The sequence below is a fragment of the Corylus avellana genome, chromosome ca7, assembly GCF_901000735.1.
Source record: "Corylus avellana chromosome ca7, CavTom2PMs-1.0".
NCBI classification, from domain to species: Eukaryota; Viridiplantae; Streptophyta; class Magnoliopsida; order Fagales; family Betulaceae; genus Corylus; species Corylus avellana.
The window spans coordinates 4220863-4241899 of NC_081547.1; the positions used below are offsets into that span (position 1 = coordinate 4220863).

General features: G+C 34.4%; 3 protein-coding genes and 2 non-coding genes across 7 annotated transcripts; 2 read left to right on the plus strand and 3 right to left on the minus strand.

Annotated features, from left to right (window-relative positions):
* Positions 1–6763: 6763 nt before the first annotated feature.
* On the minus strand, positions 6764–8147 carry LOC132188161 (uncharacterized). The gene is made up of 3 exons (XM_059602562.1): positions 7979–8147; positions 7800–7861; positions 6764–7268 (listed from the first exon to the last, which is right to left on the minus strand). Exons 1-3 carry the CDS (start codon positions 8034–8036, stop codon positions 7143–7145), a joined length of 246 nt encoding a protein of 81 aa, XP_059458545.1. The 5' UTR covers positions 8037–8147; the 3' UTR covers positions 6764–7142.
* Positions 8148–8232: 85 nt separating this feature from the next.
* Positions 8233–8304, plus strand: TRNAP-UGG (transfer RNA proline (anticodon UGG)). The gene has a single exon. It is a non-coding gene; the product is annotated as a tRNA-Pro (tRNA).
* A 581-nt stretch (positions 8305–8885) lies between these two features.
* Positions 8886–15096, plus strand: LOC132186714 (serine/threonine-protein kinase BSK3-like). 3 transcript variants are annotated; one of them, XM_059600733.1, is made up of 11 exons: positions 8886–9440; positions 9991–10312; positions 10400–10620; positions 11042–11177; positions 11608–11741; positions 11831–11936; positions 12648–12733; positions 12903–13091; positions 13389–13541; positions 13821–13934; positions 14503–15096. In XM_059600733.1, the coding sequence occupies exons 2-11, from the start codon at positions 10231–10233 to the stop codon at positions 14755–14757; spliced, it is 1476 nt and encodes a 491-aa protein (XP_059456716.1). In that variant the 5' UTR covers positions 8886–9440; positions 9991–10230; the 3' UTR covers positions 14758–15096. The 3 variants fall into 3 exon arrangements, with proteins under 3 accessions (XP_059456716.1, XP_059456715.1, XP_059456717.1); XM_059600732.1 differs by having other exon boundaries at positions 10062–10312; XM_059600734.1 differs by having other exon boundaries at positions 8886–9417.
* A 964-nt stretch (positions 15097–16060) lies between these two features.
* Positions 16061–16132, minus strand: TRNAC-GCA (transfer RNA cysteine (anticodon GCA)). The gene has a single exon. It is a non-coding gene; the product is annotated as a tRNA-Cys (tRNA).
* Positions 16133–16912: 780 nt separating this feature from the next.
* Positions 16913–20631, minus strand: LOC132186035 (uncharacterized). The gene is made up of 3 exons (XM_059599812.1): positions 20312–20631; positions 18290–18344; positions 16913–17518 (listed from the first exon to the last, which is right to left on the minus strand). Exons 1-3 carry the CDS (start codon positions 20522–20524, stop codon positions 17136–17138), a joined length of 651 nt encoding a protein of 216 aa, XP_059455795.1. The 5' UTR covers positions 20525–20631; the 3' UTR covers positions 16913–17135.
* Positions 20632–21037: the final 406 nt, after the last annotated feature.

Below are 21037 nucleotides of genomic sequence, written 5' to 3' on the forward strand. Positions count from 1 at the left end.
GGTTGAATATTTAAAATATTGGATCGTAGCCTACTAAAATAAAAATAAAAAAAATTATAAGGGAGAAGAAAACAACAAAGGCTATTGCCCATCCGGCCCCCACTTTGGCACATGATTCTCTCGTAGATAAGTCCTTTAGAGAAATGCTAAACATTCCAAATTTTTATTTTTAAAGTTGGTTCTCAAATGATGTGTTACGATCCCATGATTTGATGACACATTTTCCAAAATAATAAACCTCATAAGATGGTGACACATCATTTGAAAATTAACTTTTAAAAAGAAAATTTGAGATGTGTAGCACTTCTCAATTCGTTTATACTCATCTTCTCATGTTTCCTACAAATTTTTTTTTTTTTTTTAAAAAAAAGAGTTGAATAATTTGATTGAAGTGGGACATTATTAAAGTTGTCGAATGTTTCTTAGTCTTAACCACTGCAAGTTGTATAGATGGCAATTTGTCTCCTATAGTGGCCCAGCCTCACCCTCAATTTGAAGTGTCACCATCTATTCTACCATAATCAAATGGAAAAAGAAAGCGTTTTGGTTTTATAATTTTTATTAAGATTTTACAAGTAATTTAATTGTTTAGTCAAATAGACTATTACATCAGTTTGTAATTTTTTTATTTTTGTTTCACTGCAAAAGGGCCAATATCAATTTTAGACAAAAAAAAAAGGACTGAAATATATTTTATTTTCTTGTTACAACTGATATTTGACTTCAACATTCTTAATTAGAAAACATATTAGCCCCACAAATCATTGAATCATGCATTTAATAGACACATGGTCTGCTTCGGAAAAAAAAAAAGACACATGGTCTGATTGTATGTTCCTAACTTGTGTGGTTAGGAAAAAGAAACCTTGTTGACTTTAATTTCCTAATATTACGTGTGATGCATGCATTTGTTTTTGTTTTTGTGTTTTTGTTTTTTAATGTTACATGTCTTGGTTAGTAATTAGCTCTCATAATTTGCATGACTGTTTAACCATTTTCCCCATTATTTGCACTATCAAAAATGTCATTTTCTGAGTTTTTATTTTATTCTCTAAACAAATTTAAAAACATTTTTTTTTCAAAAAATACACAACCAAACAAATCATTAACATTTTTAATTGTCTGCGAAGTAGATAACTAATCATCTCAGATATTAGGTGTTTCTTAAAGCTGATTGTAAGAAAATATGGGTCAAATATTGAAAAAATATAAATCCGGTAAACTTTCATCACTTTTGTAATCAAATTCCGGAAGTTAAAAAAAAAAAAATCAATTTTATGTATCCAACTTTAAAACATTTGCAATGTCACCTATACATTACGATTTTCTCTTAAATCTTAGGGGAGGCCTTGAAATTTTTCAAAATACTATTTTTTTTGTTTAAATATATTAAATTTTGTAATTTTATGATACATGTTAGGAATATAAATGTCATTTCACTAATGAGAAGAGTGACACTGCAAATTATTTTAAAAGTCTGATATTTTAAATTTTAAAAAGTAATTAAAAAAATAATGAAAATTTAGAAAGTGCACTCGTGTCATTTCTATCCCGAGGTATGCTACAGTGTAATATAATGCTCATATTTGGCCTATATTTAGTGAGGGAGAGAGGATTGAAATTCAAATTTCAAATTTCAATATTTCTTTTCATGTGATTGTTCATCTGTCACGTCACTAAAAATAGCAAAATATGAGCATTATATTGCACTGAAGCATTATATTTACCGGAAGATATGATAGAATCTAATAAAAACTCTATATTTTACCTATACAAATTTATATGGCAACATGTCATATCATTTTCTAATATAATATAACATCTTGCGACTTAAATTTTGACAAATAAAATATAAAATTTTTATTAAATTTTAGCATTTTTCTATTTACAGGGCCGTCGGCGGCTCAAAATGACGTTGGCGAAAAACATGAAAGGCCATTGACAAGTTGTCAAATTTAAGGGCGACCTCACTTTTAGGGGGGCCCCCTGCCCCTAAAAAGAAGAGGATGACTTTGTAAGCATGTGACTTTTCTTTTTCTTTTTTCTCTCTGGTCACCACTTTCAAAAATATCTAAAAAACAGCTAAGCTAGCTTTGCATTTGCCAACCAGACTCCACTGCAAATCTGCAACCCACCCAGACCCAGCAGCAGCTGACTTAGCTTTTCAAACTTTGGTACTTTGTATTTTGTTTTTTTTTTGTTTTTGAAAAAAAAAAGAAAGAAAAATGAATATTTTTGGTACTTTGAAATTCAGCTGTATGCATGAGAATGTTCTTTGAGTCTACCCTTTATTTACTTGAATGAGATCAATTTTTATACTATTCAAATTAAAAGCTTTTTTGAATCTTCTTTCTATGCATGCCATCTTTTTCAGGACCATCATTTGGTCAAACCCTTTTTAATTCAACAACTTAATTTATTTATTTGTTTATTGGTGGGAATGAAGAACTATTTTATATATACATATATTGTCAATTGTAAGTTTTTTTTTTTTTTCTCAAAGAAGAAAAAAGAGAACTTTATTATTTATAGATTTCGGTTTAATTATGCATTATCTTGTTGGATTAATTGCACATCATATCTTATTATCTTGTATAAAGTAGGAGTTTTTTTTTTTTCTTTTTTCTTTTTTTCAAGCCATGGATGGGCATGAGTAATTTTTAGAATTAGGTGGTTTTTAAAATTATTTGATCAAAATTTAATAATAATCAATTATAAGGTTTGTGGTGATTTTATAAGCCACATTATTTTTTGAGTGATACAAGGGGATACAAGAATAACTTTTAGTATTACTTAGGTTGGCAATCATTCAAATCTTACTGAGTTATAGTCTGATTCAGCTCCATCAAAACATAAGTGAAACTCAAGACGGCTAATACTAATAAGATTTTATAAATTCTCATTTTAAGAGTCGAGCTCTCCATGCCGACCACTTCAAAAATTTCTTTAAGACCACTTAACAACCGTTAATGAATGTCTTCAAGGGATACCTCAATTGGTTGGAGATTACCGTTAATGAACATGCAACTTAAAAACTGTTGTGATAGAATTTTTATTTATTTATTTATTTTTTGAAAGAAAAAAAATGTTATGATAGAATGTTGGAAAAGAGAAAAGATGTATGAAGACTATAAAGTATTATTGTCCAAGTGGGTTATCTTTACAGGGGAGTTGCATGGAATAATGGTGACATGGGATCATCAACTCCCAAAATGGAAGTGCTTTTGAACTTTTAATTAATTAATTAATTTAGGATTTGTGCTGAATTTGTTCCAAAATGTCATATCGCAGTTATTTTATTCGTTTCCATGATCTTGTAGACAACCAACGCAATTTGTAAAGATTTCTCGTGATGTTTTGTTAGATGCTATTTTCTCTCTTCTTTCCTTAATTCTAAATGGATATTATTTTTTATTTTATTTTTTAAATTATCTTATTATTTATTTTAAAAAAATATATCTATATAAGGCAGAAAGACTCTAAGAAAATAGCACCTAACATTCTTCTATTTATAATTAATTAATTATCTCCTTAATTCACTGTTGTGCAACTAATTCTCACGTACGTGGGCCCTTCAAAAGAAAAATCTGGGATTTTAAAGCCTGCAGACTTTTGAATAGGGCTGGCTAGAAAAATCAACGAACAGACTTTTCCGCCGCTTAATCAACTTTATCATCATGTGAATAAGGCAACTATTGTTGACTTCCTTTTAAAACATCATATATGTATTGGACAATTATGTATTATGATGTTTGCGTGTTCTTTTTTTCCTAATAAAAGGGTCGGGTCAAAGTTTGAACGAGATTAACTGTAATTATTTTATTTGAGCGTTATCATAATAACACATATTTTTTTAAAAGCCATACATTAAAGGATCTAAACGGTAAAAATTATATGACGCTCGTTTAAATTTGCTTAGCCATAATTTGACCCAACTGTATGAGACATTTGATCAAATAACAAAGAGTAAGAGTAATGTAGTTTTAATTATAATTATCTTGCAATAATATGTGTAGAAGAGAAATGTGTTGTCTTTAAGTGATAGATTAGTGGGTAGATTAGATTGAGACTAGGTTTACAGAAGCTCGGAAACACATAAGGTGTAAGTAAAAAAGAAAAGAGGAAAAGGTGAAGATGAATTTCAAGAGCAAAGTAATAATGGGTGTAGAGAAGTGAAAAAGAGAAGTCAATAATTAAAATGAACAACCATAAAAATAATGGTCCAATTATGAATTATGTATCCAAAAAATCCCTTTCCCTGACATCCATATGCCAAAAGTGGGAAAGGAATATGGGGAAGGGAAAATGACATAGGAGTACAAAAGCAAGGATTATGTTGGTTGGTGGAACAACCCCCAACCTATATTTGTTGAGATTTTACTTGTAATCTTTAGGTGAAAATTATTGGGTTTGAATAAGAACAACTCTTGGTTAATAAAAAATAAATAAATAAATAAATAAGTCTTATTTGGACTAAGAAACCCTACTTGCTATTTGTTGGGAACTCAATATACACCATTATATATTGAAGGTTTCAATTCTCTCCCACCCACCCAAAAAATTAAAAAAATAAATAAAAAAGACAAGTAAAGCTTGGATTACCCCACACTAAGAGTTGAGTTGATTGAGTATTAAGATCCGTTATCCTATTAATTATTGAGTTGTGGAATTTATGAAGTCTACAATAAAAGAACTTACTTTTTGAAAATTTTGAACCATATATAAGTAGAGTCTAATAAAGTTGATTAGATTATAATTTTATGTGTACTAAAAGGAAAAGGGGATCATTACAATGAGATGTCCATATTACATGCAATACGGACAATTTATGTGAGAAGGTACTTGGACTCTACAACTTGAATAGGTGCTCGAATTCCTTGCCCGAACAAATGAGACCCAAGTGGACTCTCGCGTGAATTGCAGTTCATTGCGCCGGATTGCATGTGATCTTACTAAAAGAGACATATTTGATAATAAATTCTAATATTTGAAACTGTTAGTGCCGTACTAGAACCTATGTTTTAGCCTATGAATATATATATTTTTTGAATTTAATTTAATTTATTTGAAAGGGGATACAAAAGATCTTCTATAATTCAAATAAACTAGAGAATATTCAGTTAGTTATATTTGAACTTTTAGCAGTCGGTCACTGGGCTTATAAAAGATTGAACTTTTGAATTTTCACAAAATTCACTGCGAAGATGGTTGTTGTTTGATTGAAGGCATAGAGGAGTAGGAGTTTGCCGATTGTAGAAAGAGGGGGAGAAATAAAACTTTAGAGTAAGCCATGATTTGGCAAATTCCATGATATAATTAAGTCCTCAGATCCGGATCAGCCAATTGCAAGCATGCATGCATGCACACCCCACACGTTGCATTAAGTCACCTGTATCCATATCTTTCTTTACAACTCGCCAAAATATGAAGAGCCAAAGAAAAAAAATAATAATATATTTGTAGCTTTGCAAGATAATATTTGATGCAACGGTTCAACAACGGGTCAATTTCAGTTGGTCGATTTCTTCCAAATGAACACTTGCAAAACAAGTGGGGATGGTCAACATTTTCTCAAATTGAGTTATACGACAGCATACTTATCCTCAGTCCATAATTCTTCGTGTGGGAATTATTGTCTTTATTTAAGTAGTCTTTTCTTTTGGTTCGAGTCCTATCATTTGTTCTCTTTTCCCGACCCTGATTGGTCGAACGGATGGATGATGGTCTATCAATCTTTTAGAACTTTAAAAACTAATATGAATTCAACTTTCAATCGTCCGTGAAAAAATCGGCTCAAATCTGGGCTAGCCAGGCCCAAAGGCTTGGTGAAATGATCAACATCCAATATTATTGTGATTAAATATGGGCCACTTATGGGTTTCTTTTATCCATCATCCACCCAACTTCCCTTCCTCGAATTTACTCTTTCATCGCAGCACAAGGTTGCCCCACTAGAGCATATCTGGATAATTGTTGCAACAAATAAATGAATTCTCAATTCATTTTACGTGGAAGTCCATCTAGGGTTTATCCTAGCTGCAAAGAGATACAAAATTTTCCCCCATTTTATGTGGGCAAAATCTTTTGAATCATGCGCATACAACATCCCTGATGTTTGTCAACTGCTGCAAGCATGCCAAGAACTTATGCAATTAGCAGCAAACATCATTTGGAGACTCTCTGATGAAATAATGCAAACACCTATCCTTCAGTTTCTAGCTTTCATAATACTCAGCACAGCTTATCCAACTACGTCATTGCTTAAGCTTCAAGAGGATTCTCAGAAAAAGGATGACACATTCGAAAAGGCAGATCTTCTGCATATTTGGCCTAAACTACAATAACATACAAAGCTTCATCTGAACCTAAAGGTTTTGGAAATATGAATGGTTTATCCACCTGTCTCTTTCATAAAACAAAGATGTCCGAAATGCAATAAGTATCAAACTTCACAAAGCTTTCAATTTAACCTCCATAATTTGCTTTCAAGCCCTTTATCCAACCAAGAGTTGGTACCTCTAAACATTTGTTCTGTATGCAAAACACCTTGTCATATGTTACATGACAGGAATCCAATTCATCCTTACAAGGTAAGGTTTCAAAACTTTCATTTGAGTAATACTATATACAACATATTTATCACACAATTATCCCATAATGCTAATGTGGAAGTTCCAACCAATCCTTGAATTTTCTGCCTTTTTTTATACTCTACACACCGGAATTGGACTGGGATGAAAACAATAAAACTATGACAACAAGCTGTTAAAACACAAACACCTATATTTGCGAATTCCAAACCATGAACACCATAAGTTACATGCGAAATACCATTCTCCTTTTGCACTAAAGATCACCATCCACACTCTAGTTAGTTAGCCACTACAGACGAGGAACAGAGTAAGCATATCAACATGAGATTATTACAGCACACAAATCTTCTAGCAAATAAAGAACATAATTTCCATAAGAAAATTGGGTCAAAAAACAGGAGCAAAAGGAAAAGTGATAGTGAAGATAACATTAACTTTCCATCTAAATTACGAATCACTAAGCTCAACAAATCAGGCATATTTTTAGCTCCGACTTGTTTCTTCTTGTTACCTTTCACCACATACACATAAAATCTTTCCAATCAAACCTCAATCTTCAATCTCCATTGCCTGGGCAGCTTTAGCTTTTGCCAATGCCGTCAATTTGGTCTTCACCTTTCTCTTCCCCACTTGAAACCCACTTGCGCCCTTCTTTTTCTTGTTGCTAGCATCAACCTAATCACATAATCAGCCAAAAAGAAACAATTCTCATCATACTCGAGAAACCAACAAATTTTCCAAAACAACAACTTACCATATCAAATTAACTCAGTTATAACTTTACTACTATTGTTATCATACCCTACGCATTAGGTGTGAAACTCAAATGGCTAAAGATTCAACAAAATTATGAATAACCCAGTTTCGATTGTTTTGTAATTCACTGTGTTGCTTAGAAGACCTATTAACCATAAAAAAAAAAAAAAATTATAGTTCCAATCTTGGGTTCTCCCAGCAAACAGAAAAAAAAAAAAAAACATCTTTTACGTTTTACTGTGTTCAAGACATATATTCACTAACTTTGAGCAAAACTTTTCAGCTAATGTGAGTCAGCAAACACAAAAAACATGAAATTTAATCCTCCACTTTCCACTCCTCTCCTCAAATTTCTCGGCGACCACACACAACATGTGTATTCTTCATCCAATCAAAATAAAAAATAAAATAATAATGAAAAAAATACAAAAGAGGGAGAAAGAGAGTTACTTTCATCTTGTTCTTCTTTGCTTGAAGCTTCTGGGTCTGCTTTTCCTTTTCTTTTTTCTCTCCTAATTCACCAAAAAATCACATTATTTTGTAACATTCAAAAATTCTACAAATCTTAAATAGATTTGAAGGAAACAGACTAGAAGAGAGAGAGAGAGAGATTTGAAGTAGTAATTTACTTTGAAGATCGAATTCGTACTGCCTTTTTCTACGGGAGAGATTGTTCTTCTTCGACATGTCTCTCGATTCGATCCGATTCGGTTCGCCTTCGTCTTCCTCACCAAATGCATAAACCCTAAGGGCCCAACCCTAGACACTTCTTAATAGGAGAGGTTTGTTTTTCGCTGTTCGGCCCCGAAAGTTTCCGGTTTTTCTATTAGTAACCTTACAAAATACAAGTACGTCATTAATTAAATCTCACTATCGTCAGCGTGGGCATTTGGTCTAGTGGTATGATTCTCGCTTTGGGTGCGAGAGGTCCCGAGTTCGATTCTCGGAATGCCCCTCAATCTAATACACTTTTCTTTTTCTTTTTTTGTTTTTGTTTTTACTTTTCTGCCCCTAAAGCCTGTTGACCTTTCGGTCAAGATTTTAGTTCAACCAAGTCTTCCTTCCGCCAACTCTGAAGACTACTCGTTTTTCTAAGAAATGCATTTACTTTTCAAAGCAAGTTTGTTAGATATTTTTAGATTTTTTTTCTCCAAGTTAAAAAAAGAAAAAAAAAAAAAAAACTGGAAAATGGAAAATAGAAATCTAGGAGTCTGAGAGAAATGAAACGGTGCCGCTTCTCTAACGGCCTTTTAAATAAAGTCACGGAATGGAAATGATTACGGCGGGAGTAAAGGAGTCCATGAGAATGATTAAAGAGCTCCAGCTATGGCTTGACCGTTGGCCCCTCGAACTCCCATATAATCCAAATTAATTGGCGGTGCAAATTAAACAAAATAAAAGCTAGTTATTATTGAGACTAACATGATTATTATACCAACAAATTCCAACTAAATACTTCTTTTCTTTTCCTTTTTCTTCTTTTTTTTCTTTTTTGTTTAAAATAATAAGCAGATGTAGGGCATTGAATAATCTTCGTGACATGTCGGTAATAATTGGTTTATTTAAATTGTCCAAAAAAGTAAAATGAACCGAGCGCACAGATATAGAAAACTCAAACATCAGCTGCTCCTTGTTCCCATTGAAATCCACAGAGCTAAGAAGGCTGTGGGTTTTTTCAAGCACCAAGTTTTCTTGATTCTGGGTTTATGTGTTTATTAATTAGTCTGAGAACTTTGTTTTTGTTGAATCGAAGGGTCCAAGGATTATTGGGTTTGGGAAAATCTGGGATTTTTCTTTGAGTATATAGAGGAGGAGGTGGGTTCGATTGCTTTGATAACGAGTTTTTGGAGTGAAAATGTGGATCTTGTAGAGCCCTTGGTTTGATCCAGAAAAAAAAAAGGGTATAATTTGTTTTGATTTGATCGGAAAGTGCTGAAGGTCGGTTAAAGTTTTTTGTTTCTGCGATTGGAGAAGAAGCTCTTTCTGGGCCAATTGGTAAGCTGAGGCTTGCTGGGGTTTTGGTTTTGATCGTCAGGTTTTTGTGGGTTCAGTCTCACTGGTTGACATGGTAGGAAACATAAGCTTTAAAAGGTATTTATTCTGGGTGTAATCTTTTTCTTTTTCTTTTTCCTTTTCTTTTGTCTTGGAGGGAGGGAGGGGGGAAGGTTTGAATGTTCATATATGTTGTTGCTTTAATTGTGTATAATGATTGAGTTATTTATGGCAAGGCTACGAATTGAAGTTACTTTTTTGGTTAGCAATTTATACTTGGCAGTAAAGGCAAGGAAAAAGTGAAAGGAAAAAAAAAAAAAAAGAAGAAGAAGAAAAGAAGAAGCTGATTGCTGATAAAAAAGGAACTTTTTCACTTTTGCTGGAGCATTAAGTTTTTAGTAGGTTTTGTGGTTGCTAATACAGCTAGAAAATTTTGTAGCAAAACTGCACATTAATTCAAACAGATTCACTTGGAGCATTTGTTTTTTATTTATTCTTTTATTTGAAATTCTGATTTAGTTGATAATTTGCTCTAAAACATTTTTGCGAATACTCAGAAGAATCTGACTTATGATTCATTTTATTTCAAAGTAATTTGCTTTGCTTGGTACATATACATTCACTTACACAGAGTTAAACTTATTTTCAGAGAATTGTTGTTCTGAGGAATCTGAGTGGAAATTTTCCTTTTTTATTTGTTGCATTGTGCTTTTCAACCAGTCGAGAAGATCATAGAACACTAATTTGGTAGAAGCTATTTCTTGTGCAACGAGGCCGAGTTACTGTATTTGAAGCTTGTGGATTGGATGCGCAACAGTCAGTTTTATTACACAAATAGGTATACATTGCAAAGGCTTTTATCTCCCCAGTTAAGCTTTGAATTTGGGAGATGGGTTGTCAGTCCTCTACACTCATGCCATGCTGCTGGAATTCACAAGTAAAGGCATCGGTTCTTGAAGCTCCAGATATCGGTGGGTACAAGTTGATTTTAAGTGTACGTTTTTGTTATTGTGGAGGAGCACATGGTTCACGGATGTTGATTGTTGTGTTTGTTGCAGAGAATGAGGAGATGAGCGAGCTCAACCACTTGCCTGCATTTCGTGAATTCACATTTGATCAACTTAAAAATGCTACATCTGGGTTTGCAGTGGAAAATATTGTATCTGAACATGGAGAGAAAGCTCCAAATGTTGTCTATAAAGGGAAGCTGGAAAGTCAGATGAGGATTGCTGTCAAGCGCTTTAACAGGATGGCTTGGCCTGATGTCCGGCAATTTTTGGTAGATTATTGTTATTATTTACCTCTAACTAGATATTGTGTTCATGAAGCTCTTCAGCCCGTTCTTTCTGTCCAAATCATGCTTTTCCCTGCAATAAATTAGCACTTAGTGATGGGATTATCTGATATTATCTTCACCACCAATGCTCATTACGTTCAAAATCCCCATCACCATCCCCCCCCCCCAACCAAAAAAAAAAACCTCAAGTTTCGTCAGTTCCTTTGGGGCAATTAACTATTTTTCTATTATCACTATGCAGTTATGAACCATGCGCTGTATATTTTGTGATCAGGGGCAATATTCCTTTATTTGTTTTCATAGGGTTCAACATGATAGCCGTGAACAATTCTATTTTCTTTAGTTAATTTGCCCCTTAAAGATAAATGGTACATAGCTCTGACAGATATTTTCATAACTATAGGAGGAAGCAAGATCCGTTGGTCAGCTCCGTAATCAGAGATTGGCAAATTTAATCGGTTGTTGTTATGAAGATGAAGAGCGGTTGCTTGTGGCAGAATATATGCCCAACGAAACTCTTGCAAAACACCTGTTTCATTGTAAGTGTTCTTATTAATGTGTATTCAAATGTGTAGTCCGTCTCTCTCTCTCTTTTCCTTTTCCTTCTTCTATTAGGTCCTGCATTTCCAGATAAGTGTTATTTATCTCACTGTTAGGGTTTTACTTAGAATAGGATATGCCAGCATCACCTATTATCTAATGAACTACCCTTCAAATTATTGAAGTAACCAAATAGGAGGTACCGATGCATATGGAAAAGGTGATTTAAGTTGTTCAACTTTTCTGCAAGCAGTTCATACATGCAAACCTTAGTACCATGAATTTCACTGTTTACATATAATCCATTCCAATTTCTGTTCTAGTGCCTATCTTCTTTGCTATACTTTCGTAGTTGTTTAGTTAAAGTTACTGGCTGTGTGTACTAATGTGTCTAAACCTAGAGATGATATGAGTGCTTTCTTCAATTAGGGGACGCACAACCTATGAAATGGGCAATGCGACTAAGGGTTGTTCTACATCTTGCCCAAGCTCTAGAATACTGTACAAGCAAAGGGCGTGCCCTTTATCATGACCTTAATGCTTATAGAATTTTATTTGATGAGGTAATTATTTTATCACTCCCTTTATTTGATACCATCATTCTAGTTTGGTACTATATGCATTCGTCTATTTATGTATTAGAACATTGCAGGATGGTAATCCTAGACTCTCAACCTTTGGCCTGATGAAAAATAGTAGGGATGGAAAAAGTTATAGCACAAATCTGGCATTCACTCCTCCTGAGTATCTCAGAACTGGTATGTACGCTTGGTAAGCAAGAAATATTTTCAGTCCCAACAATGATTATCATGCTTACGAATTACTTAAATGACAATTGGGTAAGCAATATAAAATGTATGAACTTGCGTAATTAACTTTTATGGTGACCTCGCTTTGGCAGTGTTTGGTTTCATTATGAAAATCCTTGTGAAATGGCCTACATTAATCATGATGCAATTGGTTTCTTGTAACATTGTAGTATATATGTGTATACGCACACCCTCTACTCTTTGGTACTTCTCTGGTCCCTCATATATCATATTTGCTTAGATAAATGCTAGGGGTACCAAATCTTTTACCAAAAGAGTCGTACCAAACTGATGTGTAACTCATTTATTGGAAAGGAACAAAACAATTAATAAAGAGAAGTGTAACGGATACCAATGAATGAGTCACACATCAGTTTGGTAAGGCTCTCTTGGTAAAAGATTTAGTACCCTTAGCATTTCTCATTTGCTTATTGTCAAAGACTATATACATACTTGGAAGATTAATATTTGAATACAGTCTTTGACCATTTTTATGAATAATGTCATAAATATTTTGTTGAGTATTTACTATCATGTAATGCTGTTGGTTTTGAGTCCTCATCAATATTTCTATTTGTGCTCTTCTATGGTGCAAAGTCTATGCCATACTTGGAAGATTAATATTTGAATGCTAAACTTCATGTGCCTTTTCTACTGTAGGGAGAGTAACATCAGAAAGTGTAATATATAGTTTTGGTACTCTTTTGCTTGACCTTATCAGTGGAAAGCATATTCCCCCCGGCCATGTAAGTGCTTGTAGATATTTTTCTTTTTCTAAAAGAAGAAATAGAAATGCAAAGTGTCATTAAGATTGCATCTATCATGTTTGGAACAAAAATGCTATAGTTTTTGCACCTTGATGTTTCCTCTGATGTACTTAAACATATTATCTTACTCTTTAGTGATTTGTTACAGGCCCTTGACCTGATTCGGGACAGGAATCTTCAGATGCTGACTGATTCTTGCTTGGAAGGACAGTTTTCTGATGATGAAGGGACTGAGTTGGTACGGTTGGCTTCCCGCTGTTTACAGTATGAACCTCGAGAACGGCCAAATCCGAAGTCATTAGTGTCGGCTTTGACTCCTCTTCAGAAGGACACAGAGGTCAGTTATTTTCTGTTTCTCAAGTAGTAAGGCATTTTATTCTCAAGTAACCCCAAAATTGGGAAATATCACTCGATGTGATGGTTTTTTCTTTTGTTTAATTTTCTGAATAGTTTCGAGATTAGTAACTTGTAATGCTGTGAAGGATGGCACGAGCCATCCCTCACAGTTGCTAGAAATACACCCCATTTGGCAGTATCAGTTCATAGAATTTCCTTTTGTTTTTGTTTTGTTGTTATTAGTATTATTATTATCATCATCATTATTGCTTTAAATAAAGATTACTTTCCTGCACAGATTCCTTCTCATGTCTTAATGGGTATTCCACATGGTGCTTCGTTCTCTCCTCTGTCCCCGCTTGGTGAGGCGTGCTCAAGAAGGGACTTGACTGCCATGCAGGAGGTCTTGGAAAAAGTTGGCTATAAAGATGACGAAGGAGTGGCAAATGAGGTTCTGTATACATTTCAAATGATAATGAATCACTTACTAGGTTCATCTTTTCACATGTTTTACAATTTTAGTTTCTAGATTCACTCTTGGGCTTTCTGGGTTTTGAGCTGGTCCAACTATGCTTTTTTGAAGTTGTCTCTGTAGATTTTCACTCTTTGAAACACTTCTGTTAAATGTCTGCTCTTTAGTTATCTGTACTCCTGCTGTCTCTGTGAAACATGCAAAGAACCTAGTACACACTGATGATAAAACTTTTTATCTTCTTATGTTACACTGCAGCTTTCTTTTCAAATGTGGACCGACCAAATGCAGGAAACATTGAATTCAAAGAAAAAGGGTGATACTGCTTTTCATCAGAAAAATTTTAAAGCTGCAATTGAGAATTATACACAGGTGATGTTCTTGTTACAATGGGTTGGCTGGATCTTCTAGAATTATATTACTCTTCAGCCAGAGAATTTCTGTAACCTCAGTAGAAGTTGTTTCCAGGTTTACGCATATTCATTGTTAAAATTGTTCTGATGATCTCACAATCTTGATTGGACAAAAAGACCTCCTCCATGCATGCATATCTGGGGCCTAGATCTTTTCTTTTTTTTTTGGGCACTTGGGGAGTCGGTCATTTGAGTCGGGCACTCTCCCTGGTCCACATTGGAAATGATCATTGCAACAGCTAATCCATCTGATAAGTTTGGACAACCCCAAATTACTACTACACAAATTATCGTGATTAACAAATGGTTTTCTTATGAGTGATCTTTGAATGAGTGTCTTGATGAACAAATGGTTTTCTTATCTGAATGGTCTTTGAATGAATGTCTTGTTAGGTATTTCTACTGAGGGTCTATCCTCCATAACTGTAGATGGATTATTCGATATTATGTATGGTTTGGCCTTTCTTGCTACTTAAGATGCATGTGTCAATTATGATTTTGCTGATAATTTCTTGTTTACCTTGCAGTTTATTGATGGCGGAGCAATGGTTTCTCCAACGGTTTTTGCGCGCCGTAGTTTGTCTTATCTAATGAGTGATATGCCTCAGGAAGCTCTGACTGATGCAATGCAAGCTCAAGTGATTTCCCCTGTATGGCACATTGCTTCTTATCTCCAGTCTGCTGCCCTTGCTGCAATTGGAATGGAGAATGAAGCACAATCAGCTCTTAAGGAGGGTACAATTCTTGAAGCCAAGAGGAATCAGAGTGCTGGACGCAAGTGAAAAGTGAATGGAGATTTTTGTTCTCACTCTTCTCGTTATGGTGGTCCAAATATGAAGATTATCATTGCTGTTGATTGCAGGGTTTCCACTTCCAGGCTGGGGACTCATTCCACAGGGCAGTCATGTGTTCTCAGATAAACGCTCTGAGGTTGTCAACGGATTGAAGAATTTCGGAAAAAACAATATTTGGATGGGTGTGGGTTTTGGCATTTTTTTTTTTTTTTTTATCTTTATTGTTAATTCTGTTTACGATTTCTTCAATTGTGCATTTTGCCTCTCCTTCCATTGAAAATGACAAAAAAGAAAATGTGAAAAATGAGTGGAAAAGTTTTTTTTTTTCCTCAAGATGTAATTTGTGTATAGATGGTATGCCATGTTTCTCTTGCTGATGTAAAATTGTTGGTTTTCGATCCTCCTTTTTTTAACTATTGAAGTTCTCTCTCATGTGAGAGCTTTTTCCCTCCCCCTAGAGATTGCCGCCCGGGGAGGAGGGAAGAGCTCCGCCTCCTCCCCGAAACCCTGCCCCTTAGCTCCCTTCCTACCCTAAGCTCTGTTACCTGTATCTAATAGAAGATTTCCATGTAACAATTTATCCATCAAGGAGATTAGTTGTAGAGAAGAAATGTTGAATATTTGCTGGGGTGTTCCCCTGTGAGATCATTCATTTCAAAGTTCAACTGATTCAGATTCGAAAGACGCCATAAATCACTCGAAATGGGTTCTTAAATGTTGTTTCTGTCAATGTAAAACTCATGTAACCTTGATAGTTACTTTTTCTTTTTTTCTAATCAAAGTGGGAGATGAGGAAAAATGGTCATCGATAATTCCGGTCAAATTCATTTGTGAAGAGAGCTGACGGATGAACTTGTCCGAAACATATAATCCATGAAGATTAAGAGAGCGGCTGCAAAAATAGATTGGATTGGAAGAGTTTCTTAGATGTGATTTTGTGCAATAATTGGAGTTGAATGATGATATTATTAATTTCTGATATTTCCAGTCAAATTCATAAAGTAAAAGTGAAGCTATACTATAATAAGGGAACAAAAAAATATAAAAATGATGGGCATCGATCATACAAGTTCAGCAAGGGAAGCAGGGCATGTATTTGTGGGTCCTTTCTGGATAAATCATGTTGCCATGTTGGATTATGAGTGTAAATAGACAGAAATTCTGAGCATAGTTGTTGAATCACAGACTCAGTCAAAGCCAAAAGCAATCAACAATTGCATAGGACTACTTATTAACCCAAAATAAATAAATAAATGCTTAGAACTTGAAAACTTTTTAGGTTCAGAAAAAAAGGGCCCAACCGGGTTCGAACCGGTGACCTCTTGATCTGCAGTCAAATGCTCTACCACTGAGCTATGGACCCTTGCTGTTGATAGCGGTTGAATTATATTATCTAACCACCAATAAATAGAGTTTCGAGTACAAGTGTTTCAAGTCCTGATTTTATAGATTAAGCATATTATTCGATTGGTAAGCTCTCCATATGAGAGTGCTACGATAATTGATGGGACTGTGGGATCCGTCCCCTCCTCACAAATTGAGTTTTTTTTTGGTGGAGAAAACTGCAGTAACATTCAAATTGTAATTTCCCTCTAAACTTTGAAAATTTTTAAGACCGTCCAAACTATTTAGATTAGATTTTTCACGCTTTATCCCTTAGAATTTTCTATCAAATCTAATAGAAAATGAGCAAAATCTTAATTATACCCCTAACATTTTTGTGAAAATACAATTATGCTTTCAGATTAAAGAGAAAAAACTTCTTTGCCTATACAATTTTCTCTTCTCATGGTGGGGATTTTTTTTTTTAAAAAAAAAATTAATTAATTATGTAATGCAAGAAGATTATTGTTATTTTTTTAAAGAATTCAATCTAATTTAGCGAAAAATTCTAATGGAATGGACCAAGCGAAAGAATTAAATAGTTTGAGAGGCAATTGCAAGTTCATTAAATTTGGAAGGACATGAATGCAATTTAGGTGTAAGTTTAAAGGGGTGAGTACAGTTTTCCCAATTTTTTGACTAGCAAAGACTAGATTAGGTGAAAGAGACATAACAAGAAATATATAAATATTGGCTCCGCCGATATGATAACAAAACAACAATAATATTATATGCAATAAAATTTAAATCAGAAAATGGGTCAAAATGAAATGGATAGGATTCTGATCTCAACTAGAATGGATTGTAAACTCATTGTAACAATGATATTATATGCATTGCAACTGATAGAACCATCTTTGAAAACCCCTTGACAGTAGTGATATGGGATAGGTTCCAGGAATTTATAGCGGTCAATGTTGAATGTATTGGTGCAGAGAGAGAGAGAGACAGAACGAGAATCGCCCCAAAGGAATTCAAAGGAATTACTTTGCTGAATTACTTGTTCGAAATGCTTCTTTCGTTACTCCATAATAGACTGACTCGTTGCTTAAATAAGTGATGAAATTCCAGCCGAAAGCTGATCCTCCAACAACATATGTACCAGGGATTTGAATTTGACCATCTTCAGCCGTATGCTTCTCAGAGGCAACCCCCAAGAGTGGTTTACTCTCAGATGATTTTGAAACTACCGTCTCTGTTTGAGGCTGCTCCGTTGTTGGCTCAATATCCTGGAGTTGCGGTTGCGGCTTTTGACCCTCTGGGTTTTCACCTGACAAAGGCTGGCTTTCTGTTACATTCTTACTCTTACCTATGGAAACGGTTTCTGCTGTGATCTCTTTGTACAGTTCCATCAGAAGCTTCATCTCTGCAAAATGCAAGTTTCAAAATCTAAGCAAATGTCATGAACCAACACAGATTACATTCTTCTTATCCACCATATAAATAGTAATGGGCAACATTTCATGGACTTGGTTATATCATTTGTCAAAATCTAAGCAAATGACCTTGGATATTATAGTGGCTGGAAGTGCATGATTTAGAGAATGAGCACAGGCATGGATGAAGCCCAAGAAACTCAGGACACAATAATTCTTTATAAAATCAGAAATTTTAAGTCATGAATAAGATTAATGACTCCTCATTTGGATGCAAATCCATCTCAATACTATGCTAACAAATATTCTAGAATTCAGCGTGACAACAAGCCAACCATGGCAAACAGACTTCAGAGGAGATCAATCAATCAACCTGAGATTTGACTAAAAATTTCGAGGATAATCCATGTACACGCTTCAGAAATATTCTAAAGAAATGAATCAGCCAAACCAACTTTGACTTCATGATCTTCAGCCAAGCCAAAGTGAAAGAACCATTGCATTTATACATCTATTAAGCAGAGAGAATACAAAGGATCATTTGTACAGTAATAACTTGGAAAAAGAGAGACAAGCTCCTATAACTACAGAAGAAAGATGAATATTGTGATAACTACGAGATTGAAACTAGCAGACAAAATGGAAGATAACAGATGTTATTATTGTTTTCATGAAGAGTTAACCTTTGGCTAGCCAAATTGCACTAACATAGAGATGGTTATATCTATCCATGTGTATAACTAAAAGAGTGTTGAGCTTACGTTCTCGTATTTCATGAGCTGCCTTGCAATTCCGAAAGTCAGGGGTCCGGAGAACCTTCAAGAAAACCAAAAAACAAAGAAAATTCAGGCTCATCATGCTTGATAAATTTTACCACGGAAATGAAGCAGATCCAATGCACTATCATCTCGCCAAAAGTTACTATATCCCTTTGATCATGAAGTTTTTAGTCTGAAAGAAAGGAAGAACTCTTGAAAGCACTTGATGGCTCAATTCAAATTGTGCAAAAAAAACTGTTGCAGTGAATGTGGGTAAAGTGTAAAAGAAATAATATACAGGGCACTTTAGAGCAGGGTGATGCTGGGAAAAAGGAAATACTTAACAAAACTATAACTACCCAACCACTAGTCAATGCATCCACACAAGCACTTAAGAGGAAAAGGTGATGATTAATTACAAAATAGAGAAAAATGCTCATTGTGTTATTGCGAAGTTGGCTGGACCAAATACTAAGAAGTATGGAACTGGTTTGAATTCTAAAATTACTTATAGGGTCAACAATGCAAATGAAAGTTTTATCTGAAAAATGCTTCATGGCCAGTTTTCCAATAGAAAAAGGGTGAACCAAACAACTTCAATGCTGCAGCAGCAGGTTCAGCTGGAGTAGAAGTTTCTCTTTAAGAGCAATGCTAAGTCATCCGCCCTTCTAACTTTAGGAAATTAACTTTATACTAAATACACGATTGAGATTCTCTTCATATGCATAATCAGAGCATATAGACGGCAATTCAAGGTATTTATAAAATTTAGATTGATAGATCTCCTGAAAATAACATATATTTAAAATTTGAGATCATATTACCTATCCTTTGCAGTTTCTATATGGGCCTTCATCCAAAGTCCAGTTTCCTCTTCTTATGCCAAACAGTACATTGGCCTGAAGGTTACATCATATTAATCCCACTACTTAATGAAATGAAACTCATCAAGTAATGAAACTCAATTTCTTTTTTTCTTTCATTTTATTTTCTCTTTTTTGACAGGCAAATACAAGTCAAGAACACATACGAGGATTAAACATTTGACCTCACCCTTCAACACCAGTTTGTGTGGAGAAGCGATCTCATTTGGTATAAGATAAATAATTGAATAATTCTACCATCTGCATAAAGAGCTATAACAACTAGGGCAACGCCCATTAGCCTAGATATTCCACTGCTTTTTACTGCATGCCTGCCCTCATGAACACTCCAGATGGAGTATATACATGCCAATGTGGATTAGCCTATGTACGCCGCCCAAGCAGCATCAGGTCCAGCCCAGAAAGATGGCAAATAAACACTACTCACTCCTCATGATTTTCTACGTAACACATCATAAGCAATATCTCTCAATCACTATGGATAGATTTTGTACCTCATGTTTCATCTATACGACTTAGCATGTCTACTGAGAGTTTATATCATATGTTCAAGCTACCATTAGAAAAAAATAAAAAAATAAAAGACCACACAATAAAGATACTTAGATTTTTAAAACATTTACCAATTTTCAACAGTATCAATTTCATTAAAACACTGACTTAGAGTCTGCACATGAGTAGAAAACGAAGACCTCACTGATCATACCAAGACTTATTTTCCAACACAATAATATTAAACAGTAATTCCTAACCTCAAAATCCCATGTCAAGCACCTCCAAGCCAATCACAGAGAAGAAAAATAACACATAACGGCACCCGGATTACCTTTTAAAAACAAATTTTTACCATAAGAAATGTTAAATATTGTCCTAGATCACATCCATATTGTCGTAATAATTATGCATCAGGAGGAGAAACCCAGAAAATGAAATCACTAAAAATCTTCAATATAACTGTAACTTGGGTATTAAAGACCATTCGTGCCAACATGTACTCAAAATGGGAAGAAAAAAACAAACAAAATAGACTTACTACATAAACATGCATCACGACAGGAACCCAGAAATGAAATAACATAATATCTTAAGAACTGCCAGAAATTCAGACTAAATTGTTGTTCTTGTAGCTACTTAATTGTACCTCGAGAAAATGAGGACGAAGCTCTTTAAGAACAGCACGCATCTTGAAGTACTTGGGATTATGGATATGAACACTAGTGTCAAGCGGTCTCTTCTTGCTTTTAGGAGGAAGAGGAGGAGTGGGAGCAGGAGGTTGTGGAGGGGGACACTGGGCTGTGGTTGGAGGGTTTGCGAGTTGGGTCGGTGTGGTCTGGGCTGGCACAGGTTCCTCCATTGATGGTCTTCGTCTTCTCTGGGTTTTGTATACTCCCAAGTCTGAGGATTCGAGGGTCTGTAATGTGTTGGTCCGTAAAACCAAATGGAGAGTTTCTGAGGCGTTTGGATGAGGCCCGAGGGTTAGGTTTAAATTGAGAAACTTGATAATAAATAAATAAATAAAAGGGGAAAATGCACAGTAAGTTTACTTTTTTTTTAAAAAAAAAATCAAAATAAGTCGATAGTAAGTTTTTTTTTTTTTTTTTTATGGGCAGTTTGGGATTACAGTTTTAATAAGTGCGATTTCGAAATCGTAAAAGTGTTTGGTAAAACATGTTAAAAAAAACTTTTTTATTAAATATTTGTTATGCGAAATCGTGATTTTTGTTTAAATTCGTGTTTTTTCAAATAAGAACTCTTTAGACTACTTATAGAAATTACAGATTTTTTTTTCTATTTTAAATTAAATATTTTTTAAATCGCAATGTCAAACACCTTACGTTTGTGATATATTTTAAAAATATAGATTATT